This window comes from Anomaloglossus baeobatrachus, chromosome 1, assembly GCF_048569485.1.
Source record: "Anomaloglossus baeobatrachus isolate aAnoBae1 chromosome 1, aAnoBae1.hap1, whole genome shotgun sequence".
Classification (NCBI taxonomy): Eukaryota; Metazoa; Chordata; class Amphibia; order Anura; family Aromobatidae; genus Anomaloglossus; species Anomaloglossus baeobatrachus.
Genome location: NC_134353.1, coordinates 286,769,779 through 286,791,159, shown reverse-complemented (window position 1 = coordinate 286,791,159; position 21,381 = coordinate 286,769,779). Strand labels below are relative to the sequence as shown.

General features: G+C 42.0%; 1 protein-coding gene across 3 annotated transcripts in view; it reads left to right on the top strand.

Moving 5' to 3' along the window:
• Positions 1-21,381, top strand: part of BANK1 (B cell scaffold protein with ankyrin repeats 1) — a 1,061,267-nt gene that overhangs the window by 229,906 nt on the left and 809,980 nt on the right. For all 3 annotated transcript variants that reach the window (XM_075350716.1, XM_075350725.1, XM_075350707.1), the window contains exon 5: positions 5,228-5,370. In XM_075350716.1, the coding sequence (XP_075206831.1) occupies positions 5,228-5,370 (143 nt within the window). The remainder of the gene's footprint in view (positions 1-5,227; positions 5,371-21,381) is intronic.

The window sequence follows — 21,381 nt, the reverse complement described above, 5'->3', positions numbered from 1 at the left end:
TTGCAGGCCGGGGTAAACAGAGGTACATTCTTGTCTTGGCGGGCCGCGCCTGACATGGCAGCGGCCTGGTCTTGGCGGGCCGCGCCTGACATGGCGGCGGCCTGGTCTTGGCGGGCCGCGCCTGACATGGCGGCGGCCTGGTCTTGGCGGGCCGCGCCTGACATGGCGGCGGCCTGGATTGGCGTCGCAGCTGCGATGGGATCTGTGCAGGCTGGGCTGGGCGTCGCTGCAGCGATCGGGGCTTGGCGGGCCGCACCTGGCGTGGCTGCGGCCTGGTCCAGCACCTCGCCTGCGGCGTGGATGAGCGTCGCTGCTGCGGTGGGGTCTTGGCGGGCCGGGCCTAGCATGGCGGCGGCCTGGGTCAGCGTCACACCTGCGGCGCGGATGAGGGTCGCGGTGGCAGCCGGTTCTCTGCGGGCCGGACTGGGCGTCGCTGCAGGGACCGGGTCTTGGTGGGCCGAGCAGGGCATCGCTGCGGCGGCCTGAGCTTGGCGGGCTGCACCTGGCGTGGCTGCGGCCTGCTTCAGCGTCGCCGCGCCGGACGCCTCTTCAGGGACCGCGGACGTGGCAGCAGGGGTCGGGGCACTCGCGCTGGCAGGGGCATCACTGGACTCACCCATCGGTGGCAGCATCGGGGTCTGAGTCGTCGCCGTCCGGTCTGGCACTCGGCGCGCGGTTCCCCTCTCATAGGCCTGAACCGCTGCAGCCATTTGCAGAAACTCCGCACGTCCCGCTCTGATCTGCCTTCCGACCCTGGCCTCCAGTTGATCGCAGAACTCGGCAAGCTCCCGACACCACCAGGCAGTGGAGCCTGGCTCTGGGTCTCTGCATTCAGACGCCATTTTCTCTAACAACAAGCTGCTGGCTTCCTTTCCGTTCCGCCGTCTCTGGACGCTTCCGCTCTCTTCACAAGCGAGGTCAGAACTCTGCAGGGGATCTCTGGGTAGCCACACCTCTTCGTGGGCGGTAACTTCTCCCAGCGCGGGCTGCTGTTGTTTTTTCAGCGCGCTTTTCATGGTGGCAATATGGCGGCGCTTCCAATTTTTCAAGCGGACCGCCCAGGCACATGGTCACCTGTCTGAACAGGTCTAGTCCTTATCCTGTTCGTGACGCCAGATGTGAAGCCCCGCGAACGCTGTGTCGGTGCATTACCTTCAGGGACTCCACTGGCTCAGTCTGGTCACAGGTAGGAATTCCTCTATGTTGATTGTCGTGACGCCACTCTCAGAATTGCGGTCAGTGGGGACCGCCACTGCAGATTAAGGGATGCCTGGGGCTGATGGTGGGTGCAGTCGGGTGTAGTAGCCTCCTGAGAGTGAGGCGAGCCCCAGGGCCCTGTGTAGGTGTGTAGAACCACAAGGCGCAGAATAACTCCACACAAGCAGAATGTCTTTCAGGGGTTTTACTCACAGTTGATGGCAGGGTGAGTAACCCGGGCGTAGCTGGGATGAACCAGGCTGGAACCAGGTATCCTTCAGGCTGACTGTTGATGGTGACTACCGACTCGCCTTCCTTAGCCCTTGGTGGTTTGGGGTAACCCCGACTTTTAGTCCCTATGGGGGTCACCCAGGGAAGTTGCTGAAGCCTCTCTCCCCTTCGTTTGCCGTTTGCTTGTCGCCTGGACCAGATCACTCCAGCTACTTGCCTCCTGTGAACTATGGGCCCTAACTGTGGCTACGTGGCTGCGGCTTTTGGGTGTTGTGGTGTGGGCTTTGAGGGCCCCACACCGGCAGGTTTAGCGAGGAAAGGTAGATCTATCCCCGCTCCGGGATCTGCCGCCCGTTTGGGCCTGGTACTCCCTAGCAGTCTCCTTACTTCCCACTCTGTGCTCTCTCTTTAGCTGGAGACGGGTTTCGGGTAGCACTCCTAGGTGACCGTTCTCCCCCGTCGGTAGCCACTGCGCGGGCGCTGTCAGACTGCAACAGCCCCAGGGGTAGGGGTCAGCTCCTCTCGGAGCTCCCTGGACTCTGCACTGCACTGAACCGGCTCACTGCTCCTCCTCTCCTGTTCTTGCCTACGCCACCTAGCAACCAGGCTCTCTTACCACACCCCTTGAGAGGAGATGGAGGCTTTTGGCCCCCTCCACTATTCCAGTGAAGGTGAAGGCTTTTCCCCCTCCTGGGATCCCCAGGGGTCCTCTCATAGGTACATGTGTGAGGCCTGATCACTATGCGCCTGTGTAGTCACACCTCGGTCAGCCTTCTGGATTACCTGTATTGTACTGTCCCCAGCATGGGTGCAGTACTCAGTGGTGCCTGACCAGGTCAGGGGCGCCACACCATCAGCCGTCAGGAATGTTTTTGCGTGAGAAACATTGGTGCAGGCAAGGCAGTGTCTGCACCAGTGTTGAAGATAATTGACCCCCTGATAGTAATCGCACCTATGTATCCAACTTTTGCCATGTAAACATCTGGTTGTCTTTTTAGCTGTCATTTTTATCCTGCACTCACTGATTTATCAATTTTTTTGTCTTGGAAATAAATACTCACTTTTTTGCATTTATTTTCCACTAATCCTCCTTTGTTTTAAAGTTCATGGTGTGTGGAAGTGCTCCTCCTTGGAACTACTCAGATAATGTTCCAATGGTGATGTCTTATTTAACATAATTTCTCAAATGGATTTTGTGTATCTAATTTTTTTGTTGCTGTTGTTTAGTGAAATAGTGATTAAAATCCTACTTTTAAACGGGAGTGTATTCATTTATGCTGAAGACTGTATATACCAGATAGTATTTATTAAGTAGACTTCCTATAACAATCATCTGGCTGATGACAAGATGACAGCTTCTAATATATCTTTATCTTATGTTATAGCCTGCATCCTGTGTTCACTGTGAAACTCCATAGATGGAAACTGCAGATTTTACTCTTATTTTATTTTAAAAGTTATATATATAAATATATATACAGTCATATGAAAAAGTTTGGGCACCCCTATTAATGTTAACCTTTTTTTTTATAACAATTTGGGTTTTTGCAACAGCTATTTCAGTTTCATATATCTAATAATTGATGGACTGAGTAATATTTCTGGATTGAAAGGAGGTTTATTGTACTAACAGAAAATGTGTAATCCACATTTAAACAAAATTTGACTGGTGCAAAAGTATGGGCACCCTTATTAATTTCTTGATTTGAACACTCCTAACTACTTTTTACTGACTTACTAAAGCACTAAATTGGTTTTGTAACCTCATTGAGCTTTGAACTTCATAGGCAGGTGTATCCAATCATGAGAAAAGGTATTTAAGGTGGCTACTTGCAAGTTGTTCTCCTATTTGAATCTGCTATGAAGAGTGGCATCATGGGCTCCTCAAAACAACTCTCAAATGATCTGAAAACAAAGATTATTCAACATAGTTGTTCAGGGGAAGGATACAAAAAGTTGTCTCAGAGATTTAATCTGTCAGTTTCCACTGTAAGGAACATAGTAAGGAAATGGAAGAACACAGGTACAGTTCTTGTTAAGCCCAGAAGTGGCAGGCCAAGAAAAATATCAGAAAGGCAGAGAAGAAGAATGGTGAGAACACTCAAGGACAATTCACAGACCACAGACCACCTCCAAAGACCTGTGGCATCATCTTGCTGCAGATGGTGTCAATGTGCATCGGTCAACAATACAGCGCACATTGCACAAGGAGAAGCTCTATGGGAGAGTGATGCGAAAGAAGCCGTTTCTGCAAGTACGCCACAAACAGAGTCATCTGAGGTATGCAAAAGCACATTTGGACAAGCCAGTTACATTTTGGAAGAAGGTTCTGTGGACTGATAAAACAAAGATTGAGTTGTGTGGTCATACAAAAAGGCGTTATACATGGAGGCAAAAAAACACGGCATTCCAAGAAAAGCACTTGCTACCCACAGTAAAATTTGGTGGAGGTTCCATCATGCTTTGGGGCTGTGTGGCCAATACCGGCACCGGGAATCTTGTTAAAGTTGAGGGTCGCATGGATTCAACTCAGTATCAGCAGAATCTTGACAATAATGTGCAAGAATCAGTGACGAAGTTGAAGTTACGCAGGGGATGGATATTTCAGCAAGGCAATGATCCAAAACACCACTCCAAATCTACCCAGGCATTCATGCAGAGGAACAATTACAATGTTCTGAAATGGCCATCCCAGTCCCCAAACCTGAATATCATTGAACATCTGTGGGAGGATTTGAAGCGTGCTGTCCATGCTCGGTGACCATCAAACTTAACTGAACTGGAATTGTTTTGTAAACAGGAATGGTCAAATATACCTTCATCCAGGATCCAGGAACTCATTAAAAGCTACAGGAAGCGACTAGAGGCTGTTATTTTTGTAAAAGGAGGATCTACAAAATATTAATGTCACTTTTATGTTGAGGTGCCCATACTTTTGCACCGGTCAAATTTTGTTTAAATGCGGATTGCATATTTTCTGTTAGTACAATAAACCTCATTTCAATCCAGAAATATTACTCAGTCCATCAGTTAAGAAACAAGATGGGACACAGGGGACCTCCTTATACATCATGAGACAACATATGGTCAACCCTCAATAAGCAATATGAAAGACTGGGAGGACTGAGAGGGAATAAATAACCACTATCAAATTGATTCAAACAGGGTCAGCTCAAATACAATAGTATGATCTTTATTCAGTACAAAAGATATAAATTTAAAATACATATAAAGCATAATCCAAGATTACAGGTTTAAGTAAGGACAGGTAAATAGATAAAAAATCCAGAGCAAAAAGCAGTTAGGTCTGCACCATCACCATGGGAGATGAGAGTAAAGCCAGCCCTGGCATGTGGTAGTTAAGGTTAAAGTCCTAGTGGGAATACACATGTCAGGTAGTAAAAGGAGCATAGCTACTTACCCATGGTGAAGTCTAGTCAGACGAACAGCCACCGCACCCCAACGCGTTTCGTGGTCCTCCTCAGGGGACTGCGACCCGAATGTCACTTTTATGTTGAGGTACCCATACTTTTGCACCTGTTTGTTTACATGCGGATTGCACATTTTCTGTTAGTACAATAAACCTCATTTCAATCCAGAAATATTCCTCAGTCCATCAGTTATTAGATATATAAAACTGAAATAGCTGTTACAAAAACCCAAATTGTTATAAAGAAAAAAGGTTAACATAAACAGGGGTGCCCAAACCTTTTCATATGACTGCACATATATATATATATATATAATATATATATGCTATTCATATACATATTTATGTATCTTTTTTTTTTTTTTTTAGGTTTTGCTCCAGGTAAAGTCACAGTGTATATTTGCTATGGAGGAGACATTGAGGTTTCAACCCAGATTGAATACTACTCAATAGTTGAAGACCTTAAAGATCTGCTTCTGAAAACCATTGATCCAGTAGCGTTCATCTGTCAGGTAAAAACTGTATTCATTGACCATTATGGTCCCTAATCAAACATTCATATTCATCTGCTTTCTAGCTATTAAACCAAAAGCTTATTAATATTTCTGTTTCCATATCAGTTGACCTAAATTTTTGTCTCATGACTAGTGATGGGTAAATTCACAGATAAACTGGACTGGTGGGTCCCTGTTATCTGCTTTTTAAAATCTGGTTCCGGCCTGGATTCTGGTCCCCAAATAAGTCTATGGGGACCAGAATCCGGAGATTAAAAATGGTGGTAGAAGACATAGGGGGATAGGAGCAGGTGTGCTGTACTTACTGAGGTTCCGTCGCAGCTGTACACTGCTTCCAAGCCACCCATTCACTTCCAGGGCCACACATTAGGCTCATTGCATATGCACCGCTTTCCCTACCCACCGGCGTCTGTGATTGGTTGCGTGTTTAACGCTTCCAATCACAGGCACTTTCTGCGAATCTATTGTACAGTAAAAATAAATAAATAATAAAGCTGGAGTAGGGTCCCCCCATATTATGATACCCATCACTGATAAAGCCCACGGCTAAAGGCTGCAGCCCCAGCCGTGCACTTGCCTTGGCTGGCTGGGTATCAAAAGAAGAGAACCGGCATGCAGCTTTTTAAAAAAACTACTTAAATAATTTTAAAAAATGACATGTGGTCCCCCCAATTTTGATACCCAAGCCAAGATAAAGTCCGATAGCTGGGGGCTGATATTCTCAGGCTGGGAAGACCAATGCTTATTGAGCCACATCCCAGCCTAATAATATCAGCCTGCAGCTGCCCAGTTTTGTTGCATCCATTAGATTCAACAATCTCAACACTTTACCTTGTTCTTCCTGCTTGCCCTGGTGCTGGGACAATCGGGGTAATATAAGAGGGTAATGGCAGTCCACAGCTGCCACTAAGCTCTAGATTAGTAATGGGGAAGGTCTATGAGACCCCCATTACTAATCTGTAAGTCAAAGTAAATATACACAAACATAAAAAAATATTTTATTTGAAATAAAATACAAAACAAATCCCCTCTTTTACCACTTTATTAACCCCCAAAACACCCCTGCAGGTCCAACATAATCCACACGAGGTCCCATGGAATGAAGGATGAATGAGCCACAGCGAATAGCTGTTGTGATGTCACTTAGTTTAGTTGGAATTATAAAATGCATACAGCTGCCCACTGAAAAGCCAAAAATGTTCAAGGGAAAATATGGCACCACATTACTGCAAAAGAGAGATATTTAGTTTATGTATTGGCCAATGCATGTAAGCCCGGAACCAACGGCAAGGTATATCTTTGTAATCCGGGAACCTAAGTTAGTTGGAGTCATAGCTGGAGTCCTCGACTTGTGACTGCAGAAGACCTCAGATGACCTCATTAAACTCTATGAACTCACCTGCATCTCCTGGCAGAAAAAAGCGCTTTTTGCCAAGAGATGCAGATTTGGTGCTGACATTTTTACACCATATTCCTGCACCCATTCTATACCTCCTGGCAAAAAAATTGCATCACTACTGCATCATATTGCATGCAGTTTTGATGCTTTTTTGCCAGTAGGTGTAGATTAAGTGCTTGAATATGGTGTGAAAATTTCATCAGCAAATTTGCATCACTTGACCTAAAAATCAAAAAAAAAACCCATTTTTTCTGCTAGAAGGTACAATTTTTTTGCTGAAATCTGGTGCAGACCAGCACCAAATCTGCACCTCCTGGCAGAAAACGACACCAAAATGGCATAGAAATGTTTGGGTTTTTTTGCATTTTTGGGCCAAGAAATGTAGATTTCAAGAATAATTTATTTATTTAAATAATTTATTAATTTAAATTTGTACATCATATGCATTCACCCAATCTACATCTTCTGTCAACAAAATGAATGAAAACTGCGTGCGGTAAGATGCGGTAGTGATGCACATTTTTTTCCAGGAGGTGTAGATTTGGTGCATGAATATGGTGTAAAAATGTCATCACCAAATCTACATCTGTTTTTTGTTGCCATAAGATGCAGGTCTGAACTGAGGTGAAGTCACTGACATTACTGAGGTCACCTGAGGTCAGGTGACCTGCGGTAAGAGATGGAGGACCGTGGGATGTCACAGCTGATTCTGTGGCTCTGTCTCTGTCTGAAACTACAGCATGACATCATGTTCCATGGTCGCACTCTATGACTTCAGAAATGTAGCAAAGCTGGAATCATCGTGGGACCTTGAATGGATTACATCGGACCTGCAGGGATGTTTTTGGGTTAATAAAGTGGTGAAAGATGATGTTTTTTTGTATATTATTTCAAATAAAGGATTTTTTTGGTGTTTGTGTTTATTTACTTTCACTTACAGATTAGTAATGTGGGGTCTCAAAGATCCTACCAATTACTAATCTACATCTTAGTGATAGCTGTGGTTTGTTATTAACCCCTTATTACCTCGATTGCCACCACACCACGGCATTCGGGAAGAGCCGGGTAAAGTTCTGGGACTGTCGCATCTAATGGGTGCAACAATTCTGGGCAGCTACAGTGTGCTATTTTTAGGCTGTGGGTGGCCCAAAAAGCATGTCTCCCCATACTAAGAATACCAGCTCCCAGCTGTTGGGCTTTATCATGGCTAGGTATCAAAATTGGGGAAGACCGCTCTATGTTTTTTTTAATTATTTATTTAAATAATTTAAAAAAAAAAGTTGCATGTTCCTCCTATTTTGATGCTTTATCTGTGCTGGGTATCAGAATATGAGGGGACCCTACGCCAAATATTTTATTTTATTTATTTTTACTGTACGATATAGACCCGCAGACAGAGCCTGTGATTGGTTGCAGGCAGACACTGTCACACAGGCTGTGGGAGTAATACGGTCAGTGAGTGGGGAAAGCACTGCATATGCAATGATGGTAATGTGTGGCCCTGAAAGTGAATGGGCGGCCGCAGGAGAAGTTACAGCTGCAACGGAGCCTCAGTAAGTATGAAGCGATTTGGTTCATTCTTATTTTTCCTTTATTGCTTTTTTTCATTTCCTGAGTTGCTGGATCCAGATCAACACCCGGAACCGAAGGCTCGGGTACGGCACTCAGGTAAGTTTAAAACTGCGCGGATCCAGACTTTTACAGTACAGGTCTGCCCATCACTACTCATGACATGTATGTTCTGTGTTTTGTTGTCCTTGAATATTTCCTTATATTTTGTGATGCTTTGAATTTTTACCGTCATCATGGTCAGCATGGGGGTACAGTGGTTTACACTGTAGTCTTCCAACACTGAAGTCATAGAAGAACTTGTTTTGAAGATTCATTCGGGAACTATCCGAACAGATGACTAGACAAAATGTCCGTCTTTGATAGGGTCTCCCAGCCTTGCTTCCCTTGACTGACTTTGTGTTAAGGAACAGACTAGTCAATCTAGAGGAGCAGGGCAGAAAGAAGTTGCAGGGAACTGGCCATACACTAGATATCTGAAACACATAGTCATTGGCTGACATTTTAAAGTGTGTTTTATATGTAAAGGTGCAGCATGTCAAACATACAAAGTTGCAATAATGATTTCCATAGTTCGAGCAACATAATTTGTTCCATATAAGCAGTAATAAGTAATAAAAGTGCTCTGTGAGCTAAACTGGAAATACTGATAACACAGTAATATCCAACTTGCAATATGTATTGGATTGGGTGTCACCAAGTATGTAAGATGGCTGAGTGATAAGTAACTGGATTTAAAGTACTTATCACCAGTTTCTGGCTGAACTTTTAACATAAGAAAAGTTGACAGCCACAGCTTGACAATTTCATGAATGTTCACTTATTAGCAAAAATGCTGAAAGTATCCGTAACTGCTATGTAAATGATCCTAATTTGTAGTTAAACGTAGGTCCAAACTTGTGGGTTATAGGATTTTGGCATGCAGAGCTATATATACCATAATTATTGGTGGGCGTTGTGGGATAATACAGCATTGTATTACATTGGAACTTCGAGGATTTATGTTGAATTAATAAATTAGTGAACAAGGGAATGTAGGGGAGTCTTTATTCAAATAAACTATTTTTTTCTCCTGTGTGTATTTTTTTTTAACTTTTACTTGCCAGGGTAAAAATTACTTATAGATGCCTAAGTATTACCCAATTGCCACAGCTCTAGGGAAATCAGGAAGAGCTGTGCAAAGTGTCAGAATAGGCACATCTTTTGGATGTGCCACTTCTGGGGCCTCTGTGTCCTGCTACCTTTAGGCTGGGAATGGCCAAATAACCATGTGCCATCCCACCCTGATAATACCAGCTTACAACTGCCTACTTTACTTTGGCTGGTTATCAAAAAATGGAGGGGATCGCATATATTTTTTTTTATTTTTTTTATTCCCTATACACATTTGTTTGCATGGCAATTGCCCTGCTCTTACCTCCTTTCTGCTTCCTTTTGCAGCCCCTTAGCCCTTAATATGACCATTTTACATTCATTTTACATCACAGAAGCTTAGGTGCCCATTTACTTATATGGGGTTTGGGATCAAGTTTAGGTCAAGTCCGGGTCCCCAACTGAACTTTTCACTAAAGTTCAGAAAAACCAGGGGAACCTGAACTTCCATGGGACCGCTCCTCCCTAGTTGGGTGTTATAGTGATATATCGCACTTTGAATGAAACCAATCCTCCTGCATTGTTTACTAAGCAGTGCATTTTGACAGATAGGTCCTTTAGCCTTCTATTAGTGACTCTCTGAAGATTTTTGTTAATGTCTTATAATGTGTTTATAGACTTCCTTTGAATTATATATCTATTATTTAAAGCTGAATGTGTGTGTCTGTGTATCCGCTAAAGGAATCCGCACCGTCGCATTTATAATCATGAAATTTTGCACAGACACCCCATGTGACTCAGGGAACGTCATGCCAATGCGGAATGAAGGAGGTGGGCGGGATGTTACGTCCCACTCATCTCCGCCCCTCCGCTTCTATTGGACGCCTGCCATGTGACGTCGCTGTGACGCCGCACAACCCGCCCCCTTAGAAAGGAGGCGGTTCGCCGGCCAGAGCGATGTCGCAGAGCAGGTATGTGCGTGTGACGCTGCCGTAGCGATAATGTTCACTACGGCAGTGATCACACAATATCTCACGTATAACGGGGGCGGGTGCTATCGCGCTCGACATCGCTAGCCGATGCTAGCGATGTCGCAGCGTGTAAACCCTATTTAAGAGGCAGACAGGGAAAGAAACAGTCAGAGGCAGACAGACACAGACATACAGACACAGACAGACAGGGAAAGAGACAGGCACAGACAGATAGGGAAAGAGACAGAGAGAGACAGACAGAGGCAGACAGGGAAAGAGACAGACAGACAGGGAAAGAGACAGACAGGGAAAGAGACAGGGTTAGAGACAGGGTTAGAGACAGGGTTAGAGACAGGGTTAGAGACAGGGTAAGAGACAGGGAAAGAGACAGAGAAAAAGACAAAGAAAGAGACAGAGAAAGAGACAAAGAAAGAGACAGAGAAAGGGCAAGAGACAGAGACAGACCTGGAACGAGACATACTTGGAATGAGACAGACCTGGAATGAGACAGACCTGGAATGAGACAGACAGGGAAAGAGACAGACAGGGAAAGAGACAGTTGGATAAAGAGACAGATGGGGAAAGAGACAGACCTGGAATGAGACAGATGGGGAATGAGACAGATGGGGAAAGAGACAGACGAGGAAAGAGACTGACTGACAGACAGATACAGAGATAGAGAGAGACAGACAGACACAGACTGACAGAGAGATAGAGACAGACACAGAGCTAGAGAGAGACAGAGAGACTGATACAGAGGCAGACACAGAGACACAGACAGGCAGAGAGATAGACACAGACAGAGAGATAGACACAGACATGGATAGAGACAGAGACACACATGGATAGAGACAGACACACAGAGACAGACAGGAAAAGAGACAGACAGAGAGACAGATACAGAGACAAAAAATGATGGACAGAGACAGAGAGAGACAGACACACAGACAGATACAGATAGACAGACAGAGACAGACAGGCAAACAGATAGAGACAGACAGAGAGACAGAGACAGACAGACAGATACAGACAGACAGAGACTGGGAGAGAGACAGAGAGACAGTTACTATCCCGGGCAATGCCAGGTACTACAACTAGTACAAAATAAAATGTATATACATACTCTACCAAAATGTAAACAAAACATTGTGCAATATAATGTGCTAAAAATGAAGGTTTGTTCATGGATGTGGTGTTAGGTTTCATAATATGTTTGGTTAAATGTAACAAGCAGCTCAATTGTACTGAACTACATTTTAAGATGTTTTAAGACTCTTCAGCTTTCAGACTGTATAAATAATAGATGTGCTTTAAGTTTACTTCAATTAGAAAGAATCAATTACATTTTACCATGGACTAAATATATTGAGCATAAAATGAATAAGAATACAGACCATTTTTTAGACAGGATTTTCATGGAATCATTTTTTTAAATTTCACTTCATTGTTATTGGAGTTTACCTAGCTGCTGCTGCTGCATAAAAATCAATTAGTTCTGTGCCCAATAGTTTGAAAATTCTAGTGTTTTAGTATCCGGGAAAACAGAAACTGAAAGTTTACTCTGGTGATTTTGGAAAGTATAAAGAAGATGTGTTGGTAAAAATCTAATCAGTGATATGAAATGGGAAGCAATGTTATTTTTTTAATCAATAACAGTAAAGTAAGAAAAAGATAGCTGAACTTTGACTTTTGGACTACCAATGGAAAATGTATATAAAATACTGAAAAGGAAAGAAGAGTGTGCTAAACAGTAACCAGTAAAAATCCAAATGTAGTATATGAAAATAAATATAATTTTTAGTATTCAATAGGCAACATATATATATATTTTTCTGGTCCCTGGAGGCTAGTGAGGTGACTGTGGATGAAAATATTGATATAGAAAATTGTAACTGATAATGATGGAAGTAATAATGGCTCTCAAATACAAGGCTATTGCAGCTGGCATTTATGTAAGGAGGCAGATTCAGGCTATATTTTACAGGGAATTGTGGATGGCAATTACAGTCATATGAAAAAGTTTGGGCACCCCTATTAATGTTAACCTTTTTTCTTTATAACAATTTGCAGTTTTGCAACAGCTATTTCAGTTTCCGAGATCTAATAACTGATGGACTCAGTAATATTTCAGGATTGAAATGAGGTTTATTGTACTAACAGAAAATGTGCAATCTGCATTTAAACAAAATTTGACCGGAGCAAAAGTATGGGCACCCTTATCAATTTCTTGATTTGAACACTCCTAACTACGTTTTACTGACTTACTAAAGCACTAAATTAGTTTTGTAACCTCATTGAGCTTTGAACTTCATAGGCAGGTGTATCCAATCATGAGAAAAGGTATTTAAGGTGGCCACTTGCAAGTTGTTCTCCTATTTGAATCTCCTATGAAGAGTGGCATCATGGGGTCCTCAAAACAACTCTCAAATGATCTGAAAACAAAGATTATTCAACATAGTTGTTCAGGGGAAGGATACAAAAAGTTGTCTCAGAGATTTAAACTGTCAGTTTCCACTGTGAGGAACATAGTAAGGAAATGGAAGAACACAGGTACAGTTCTTGTTAAGCCCAGAAGTGGCAGGCCAAGAAAAAAATCAGAGAGGCAGAGAAGAAGAATGGTGAGAACAGTCAAGGACAATCCACAGACCACCTCCAAAGACCTGCAGCTTCATCTTGCTGCAGATGGTGTCATTGTGCATCGGTCAACAATACAGCACACTTTGCACAAGGAGAAGCTGTATGGGAGAGTGATGCGAAAGAAGCCGTTTCTGCAAGCACGCCACAAACAGAGTCGCCTGAGGTATGCAAAAGCACATTTGGACAAGCCAGTTACATTTTGGAAGAAGGTCCTGTGGACTGATGAAACAAAGATTGAGTTGTTTGGTCATACAAAAAGGCATTATGCATGGAGGCAAGATAACACGGCATTCCAAGAAAAGCACTTGCAACCCACAGTAAAATTTGGTGGAGGTTCCATCATGCTTTGGGGCTGTGTGGCCAATGCCGGCACCGGGAATCTTGTTACAGTTGAGGGTCGCATGGATTCAACTCATTATCAGCGGAATCAGTGATGAAGTTGAAGTTACGCAGGGGATGGATATTTCAGCAAGACAATGATCCAAAACACCGCTCCAAATCTACTCAGGCTTTCATGCAGAGGAACAATTACAATGCTCTGGAATGGCCATCCCGTCCCCAAACCTGAATATCATTGAACATCTGTGGGATGATTTGAAGCGTGCTGTCCATGCTCGGCGACCATCAAACTTAACTGAACTGGAATTGTTTTGTAAACAGGAATGGTCAAATATACCTTCATCCAGGATCCAGGAACTCATTAAAAGCTACAGGAAGCGACTAGAGACTGTTATTTTTGCAAAAGGAGGATCTACAAAATATTAATGTCACTTTTATGTTGAGGTGCCCATACTTTTGCACCGGTCAAATTTTGTTTAAATGCGGATTGCACATTTTCTGTTAGTACAATAAACCTCATTTCAATTCAGAGATATTACTCAGTCCATCAGTTATTAGATATATGAAACTGAAATAGCTGTTGCAAAAACCCAAATTGTTATAAAAAAAAGGTTTACATTAATTGGGGTGCCCATACTTTTTCATATGACTGTATGAGTTTTTTGTTAGTGTGAAACTTGATGAAGTAACAAAATATCAGAATATTAATTTTTAGTTTAGAGCTTATAGTTTTGTCACTCTAAGAAAGAGAGAACAATCTGCTGAAGTGGTCTCACTATTTTTACAGCTGTGGGAAACTTCCTGCTATGTAGCTGAAAGATAGAACTAGAACAACTGGTAGAGTGCAGCAAGTAAACACAGGGAAGGTCTGTGCTGCTGTCTTACTTTTACTGTATATAGTTATGCAAGAATATATGTAAGATTTGCTCCTGTCTACTATGGAAAAGAGAAGGTTTGTAATTTAAACAACTTCGACTTTTTATGATTTTCTAATAACCAATATGTCCTTATTTAATTAAGATTGAATTGACTGCCTTAATATTCAGATTGAGCCTCTGTCTAGTGACATAGAAAGCTCGAGTTCTGATTCTGTAATTTGCCTCAAGGGAGCTTGGTGGCTCAGTTTACAAACTAAATCAGCCTCTTTCTTCATTCTCCGCCACACTAGAAGAAAATATGAAAGAGTCCAAAGTGGTGCTCACATTTTTTTATTTTGTTTCCTGTATACTGTCCAATGTTTCAACCCAAGTAGGGTCTTCTTCAAGGACTAAGGACATCAATTACAGAAATAAAATTGTAGTGAGAAAACATAATGTCAATTATTACATAAAATCATAACATAAAAAACAGAAACTACATGTTACATACATGACAATGATGAAAAAGGATAATACAAGTAATTAGCCTCCTGTTTGATTAATTTCATTGCAAAAAATCTCCTATACATCATATGATACCTATCAAGGTATGAAAATAAGGTCAATAATAGAGAGATCAAGAAGGATTACAACATACCTATGTATAAAAGGATCACTTTTCTACAAGCACCCAAAAAAGTCAAATAGATCTGAATGGCCTAAAGTCCAGATATCTCTAGAGTGATAAAAGGGAAATCAGATTAGTCTATACCAAGTGGCAAAGAGAATCTTGTATAAGGTTCTTCCCTATTTGGAAATTGAAAAAGGAAGGAATATGAGGTACAAGGGGGCATACCTGTACCGGTATCTAATGTTTGCTACAATATCAATATTTCATCATTTCATACAGGAGATGTGGTAGGGTAAAGGTCCATGACCATATAAAAAATGGACGACAGTCTGATTATCCTATATGAATACGGTATAGAGATAACAGATTATGAATTCTTCAAAGTTGCATCCCTTTACAACAAGAACAAATTGTGGGACATCAAAGGTGTAGGTCAAAGTTATGACAGGATGTAAAATACCTGTATTGATACGTGTTTAGATGACTAAGAAGCAGAAAGAGAAACAGAAGAGGGGGTATGATAACATATAAACAATGTCATTTGTTGCATCTATTTAAATGTGGACACCATTGTTGGTCAGATAGATCATAGGAGGGATATGGTCATTTTAACCTTACAGAGGAGAAGATTAATAAAGAGATGGGTATACCATTAGCACATAGTGGCCATATAATGATCATAATAAACAATAGTGACCATTAAACATGGTTACCATTACTACTAAGATAAAATACATGAAAGATATGGGCATAATTACCATATTGATAGATACCAAAATTCATTATAAGGTAGGAGCACCACTATCATACGGTAACCATGTATGGGGAAATGGCTGATAACAGAGAGACAATATTGACAATACAATGACTGCATAAGTGGAGGTGAAATACAAGATGCATTAAGATACAAAACTGCTTAAACCAGCACATAACTCCCAGGTAAGGGTATATATGAGAAATCACAGTGGTGTGAGCTGGCCAAAGGCTCTAATAAAGAGAATAAGTAAAATTGAGACAAAAGGAGACTGAGTTGAATGAACTCACAATGCATTGTGTGGTGGGTAGTGAGCACATACCTGTATGGGTGAAGGCCGGGCACGTGGTAATGGATGGCGCTGGAGACCTGTGCATAGGTGGCAGTGGGCTTATATAATGGACATGTCAGGTGGCATTCACTTTCTGATTGGAAGTGGAACGCAGTTTGAGACGCATGCCAGCGCATGTGTGCTGCACGCGATGCCCCGCGCATGCGCGGTGAGACAGAACGCCTTGTAATCGGCGCGATGTCCCGTGCAGGTGCGGAAGGCAGGGCGCCCCACGCGTGCGCAGTGACCAGAAGTGTTCTATGTGATAAATGCGTGCATGTATGGCGCGATGCCCCACGCGTGCGCGGTAGAACAAGATGCCGTGTGATTGATGTAATGTCCCGCGCACGCGCGGAAGGCAGGGCGCCCCGCTCACGTGCAATCAGTAGTGAGAGTGTCTCATAGATGCAGTGGAGGCTGGCCAGATAACACGTATGTCAGTGTAACATGGGAGAGGGGCGGTACCAGTGCACATCGCAATACAAATCTGTGGTGGTAAATGTGTAAGGTAACGGTGCAGATTAAGGAGATAGCATATAACGTGCTGGAAGTGGTTGCAATCAGGTGACTAAAGGAACCTGGAGAAAATAAAAAAAGGAGATTAGACTAACAGGAAAAATACTTTTTGTAAAAAAGTGAAAAAAAGGAAAATTAATGCATCCATATATATCACTCCAATATATAATGCTACATCACAATACAGACATTATTTTACAGACATATTATAGAGTATATCATGCCATAATATAATGTAGGGCGGTGTAGTAGAAACGACAAGTGAACATTGAGGAGCCATATGTGATCATGTAAACACTTCATATTCCCGGTTAAGGCCATGGGGTTCTAGGGTCCTCAATGTATGAATCCAGAATGCCTCTCATTGTTTCAAAGCTCTGATTCTATTCCCCCCTCTTCTAATGGGTGGAACATGTTCGATTACTTAATATTTTAATTGGACAACAGTATGTCCTAGTGTGACAAAATGGTATGGGATAGGTAGTAAGACTTGCTTACATCGGATTGCAGATTTGTGTTTATTGATCCAGTCTCGGATATGTTGGGTGGTCTCCCCAACATATCCGAGACCACAAGGGCACTTTATATGATATACAACAAATGAAGAATCACAAGTCAGGTAGTCACGTATGTGGAATATTTTGCCAGTGTGTGGGTGGGTGAGTGAAAGGATTTCCCCGTCTGAGGTTGTTGCACTATAAACAATGCAAGCATGGGAAATTACCCATCTTGGGGTCCCTAAGAAAGTTTGATGTGATTCTTTAATGGAGGACCCAATATCAGCCCTAACTAAGTTATCTCTTAAGTTCTTAGGTCTCTTGTAACAAAATAAGGGGGGTTGAGAGAACTTGAACACAGAAGGGTATGAGGTATGGAGGAGGGGCCAGTGTTTTGCAATAATGCCTTTAATGAGCGGTGACAACGGGTGATAAGTGTTCACACACGTTATTTGTATTTATTTGTTGACCCACATTACGTTGTGTTGTGGTGTGCGGGTATTTGCTATGGTGGTTGGGTAACCTCTAGACATAAACTTGGTGCCCATTTCTTGGAGTCTCAATTTGCATTGTGTAGGATTAGAGACAATCCTCTCCACTCTCTTGTGCTGAGAGATAGGAAGAGCCCTTTTAGTATGTGCTGGGGGGCAACTAGAAAAGTGCAGCAGACTGTTTCTGTTGGCAGGCTTTACATGAAGGTCAGTAGTTATTCTGGATTCATACATTGAGGACCCTAGAACCCCATGGTCTTAACCGGGAATATGAAGTGTTTACATGATCACATATGGCTCCTCAATGTTCACTTGTCGTTTCTACTACACCGCCCTACATTATATTATGGCATGATATACTCTATAATATGTCTGTAAAATAATGTCTGTATTGTGATGTAGCATTATACATTGGAGTGATATATATGGATGCATTCATTTTCCTTTTTTTCACTTTTTTACAAAAAGTATTTTTCCTGTTAGTCTAATCTCCTTTTTTTTTTACTTTCTCCAGGTTCCTTTAGTCACCTGATTGCATCCACTTCCAGCACGTTATATGCTATCTCCTTAATCTGCACCGTTACCTTACACATTTACCACCACATATTTGTATTGCGATGTGCACTGGTACTGCCCCTCTCCTATTACACTGACCTACGTGTTATCTGGCCAGCCTCCACTGCATCTAAGAGACGCTCCCACCACTCACTGCGACTGCGCCTTCCGCGCGTGCGCAGGACATTATGTCAATCACACGGCATCTTGTCCTACCACACACGCGAGGGGCATCGTGCCCTATGCGCATGCATTTGTCATATAGAACACTTCTGGTCACTGCGCGTGCGTGGGGCGCCCTGCCTTCTGTGCATGTGCGGGACATTGCGTCGATTACAAGGTGTTCTGTCTCACCGCACATGCGCGGGGCATCGCAAGCAGCATGCATGCGCTGGCGTGCGTCTCAAACTGCGTTCCACTTCCAATCAGGAAGTGAATGCCACCTGACATGTCCATTATATAAGCCCACTGCCACCTATGCATAGGTCTCCAGTGCCATCCATTACCACGTGCCCTTCACCCATACAGGTATGTGCTCACTACCCACCACACAATGCATTGTGAGTTAATTCAACTCAGTCTCCCGTTGTCTCAAATTTACTTATTCTCTTTATTAGAGCCTTTGGCCAGCTCACACCACTGTGATTTCTCATATATACCCTTACCTGGGAGTTATGTGCTGGTTTAAGCAGTTTTGTATCTTAATGCATCTTGTATTTCACCTCCACTTATGCAGTCATTCTATTGTCAATATTGTCTCTCTGTTATCAGCCATTTCCCCATACATGGTTACCGTATGATAGTGGTGCTCCTACCTTATAATGAATTTTGGTATCTATCAATATGGTAATTATGCCCATATCTTTCATGTATTTTATCTTAGTAGTAATGGTAACCATGTTTAATGGTCACTATTGTTTATTATGATCATTATATGGCCATTATGTGCTAATGGTATACCCATCTCTTTATTAATCTTCTCCTCTGTAAGGTTAAAATGACCATATCCCTCCTATGATCTATCTGACCAACAATGGTGTCCACATTTAAATAGATGCAACAAATGACATTGTTTATATGTTATCATACCCCCCTCTTCTGTTTCTCTTTCTGCTTCTTAGTCATCTAAACACATATCAATACAGGTATTTTACATCCTGTCATAACTTTGACCTACACCTTTGATGTCCCACAATTTGTTCTTGTTGTAAAGGGATGCAACTTTGAAGAATTCATAATCTGTTATCTCTATACCGTATTCATATAGGATAATCAGACTGTCGTCCATTTTTTAGATTGTCATGGACCTTTACCCTACCACATCTCCTGTATGAAATGATGAAATATTGATATTGTAGCAAACATTAGATACCGGTACAGGTATGCCCCCTTGTACCTCATATTCCTTCCTTTTTCAATTTCCAAATAGGGAAGAACCTTATACAAGATTCTCTTTGCCACTTGGTATAGACTAATCTGATTTCCCTTTTATCACTCTAGAGATATCTGGACTTTAGGCCATTCAGATCTATTTGACCTTTTTGGGTGCTTGTAGAGAAGTGATGCTTTTATACATAGGTATATTGTAATCCTTCTTGATCTCTGTATTATTGACCGTATTTTCATACCTTGATAGGTATCATATGATGTATAGGAGAATTTTTTCCAATGGAATTAAACAAACAGCAGGCTAATTACTTGTATTATCCTTTTTCATCATTGTCATGTATGTAACATGTAGTTTCTGTTTTTTATGTTATGATTTTTTGTAATTATTGACATTATGTTTTCTCACTACAATTTTTTTTCTGTAATTGATGTCCTTAATCCTTGAAGAAGACCCTACTTGGGTTGAAACGTTGGACAGTATACAGGAAAAAAAATAAAAAAAATTTTGAGCACCACTTTGGACTCTTTGATATTTTCCTCTAGTGTGCCGGAGTATATCTATAGACTCTTATTTTTTCTCCAGAGCACCTACATTTCGATAGTTGAGCCATGTTTATTATATTATATATCTTTCTTCATCCTGACTGACTCAGAGACAGAGAAATATACTGTCTTAGCTTTGGGATTGAGGAGGCCAACCAGTCCTCTTCATCTCATCCCCGATACAAAGGGAATAGCCCTTTCCTAATTTAAAACAACTTTCATAATTAAAATATCAAAATAAATGTAATCTTTCTCCACTTAAAACATATCCACACAACTTTATAGCAAATGTTTTTTGGACGTTTGGACTCATGGTATAATTTATAGAATGGTTTTACTTGTGATATTTATAATCACTAATTTTGAATGTTTCTAATTTGGAATTTTTAACATAGTGGAATTGTTCAGTGATAAATGAAAAGTAGGATGGCAAGACCTGTGATATAGGTGAAAGTTAATACCAATAATGTATGAATAATAGGCACTGCTTATAGAAATCTCAATGAAGGTCAACAGAATAGTACTTTTATTATAGCCATGGCTACGTATTACAATACTAGACTAGGACCTTCCTCCGGCACACATATATACATTACTCCATACAACACATTGGTGTTGAATGATCTTACTGGCAAACATAAAGGGCCAGAGAACTACATATGGAAATAGAGGTCAGAATAAACTTCTATCTTCTTTAATCAAAAAAGTTTGGATTTTTCCTGCATTGGCTTTGGCTATGTCTATGAGCGTTTAGAGGAGAACGCTGTCATTTAAGCAAATCCAATTCTGAAGTTCCATCTTAATGACTCTTAATGCTCCTGATGATTGAACGAGTTCAGTACAACTGAGCTGTCAATTATTTCTTCATGAAGCCCAGCATTAATGCTAGAAAAAACTTGTCATCTCTTCAGTTCTTCAACTGAGCTGCTTAATTTGTATATAAGGGTCAACACCATCATTGAAAATATGATATTAGAGAAAAAGAACATACATGACAAAAAAAAAATTGCTGAATTGCTGTGAGAGTGAATTTTTAATAGTTTGTCCATTTCTACTTATAACCTGTCATTTTGTCACTAACTTTTGAGCTTGTTTCAGCATCCTACCTCCTTCATTACAAACAACAGATCAGTGACAAAGAGAATCTGAAATGATAATTCTGCTTTTCTTATCAGATAATAATCTATATATATAATTGCCTTATTCTGTCTGTCTCTCTGTCTGTCTGTCTGTTTTGCTCCAAAATTGTGTCCTTACGGTGACACAAAGCTGATTGGCCGCTGGGCTCGCCATGGCCCCGCCCCCCCCGCATGGATTGGCCGCTCGCCCAGGCTCTGCCCCCACACAGATTGGCCGGCCGCTCGCCCAGGTCCGCCCCCCACACGGATTGGCCTCTCACCCCGGCACCCTGCAGGCATTGGCAACTCGGCCACGCCC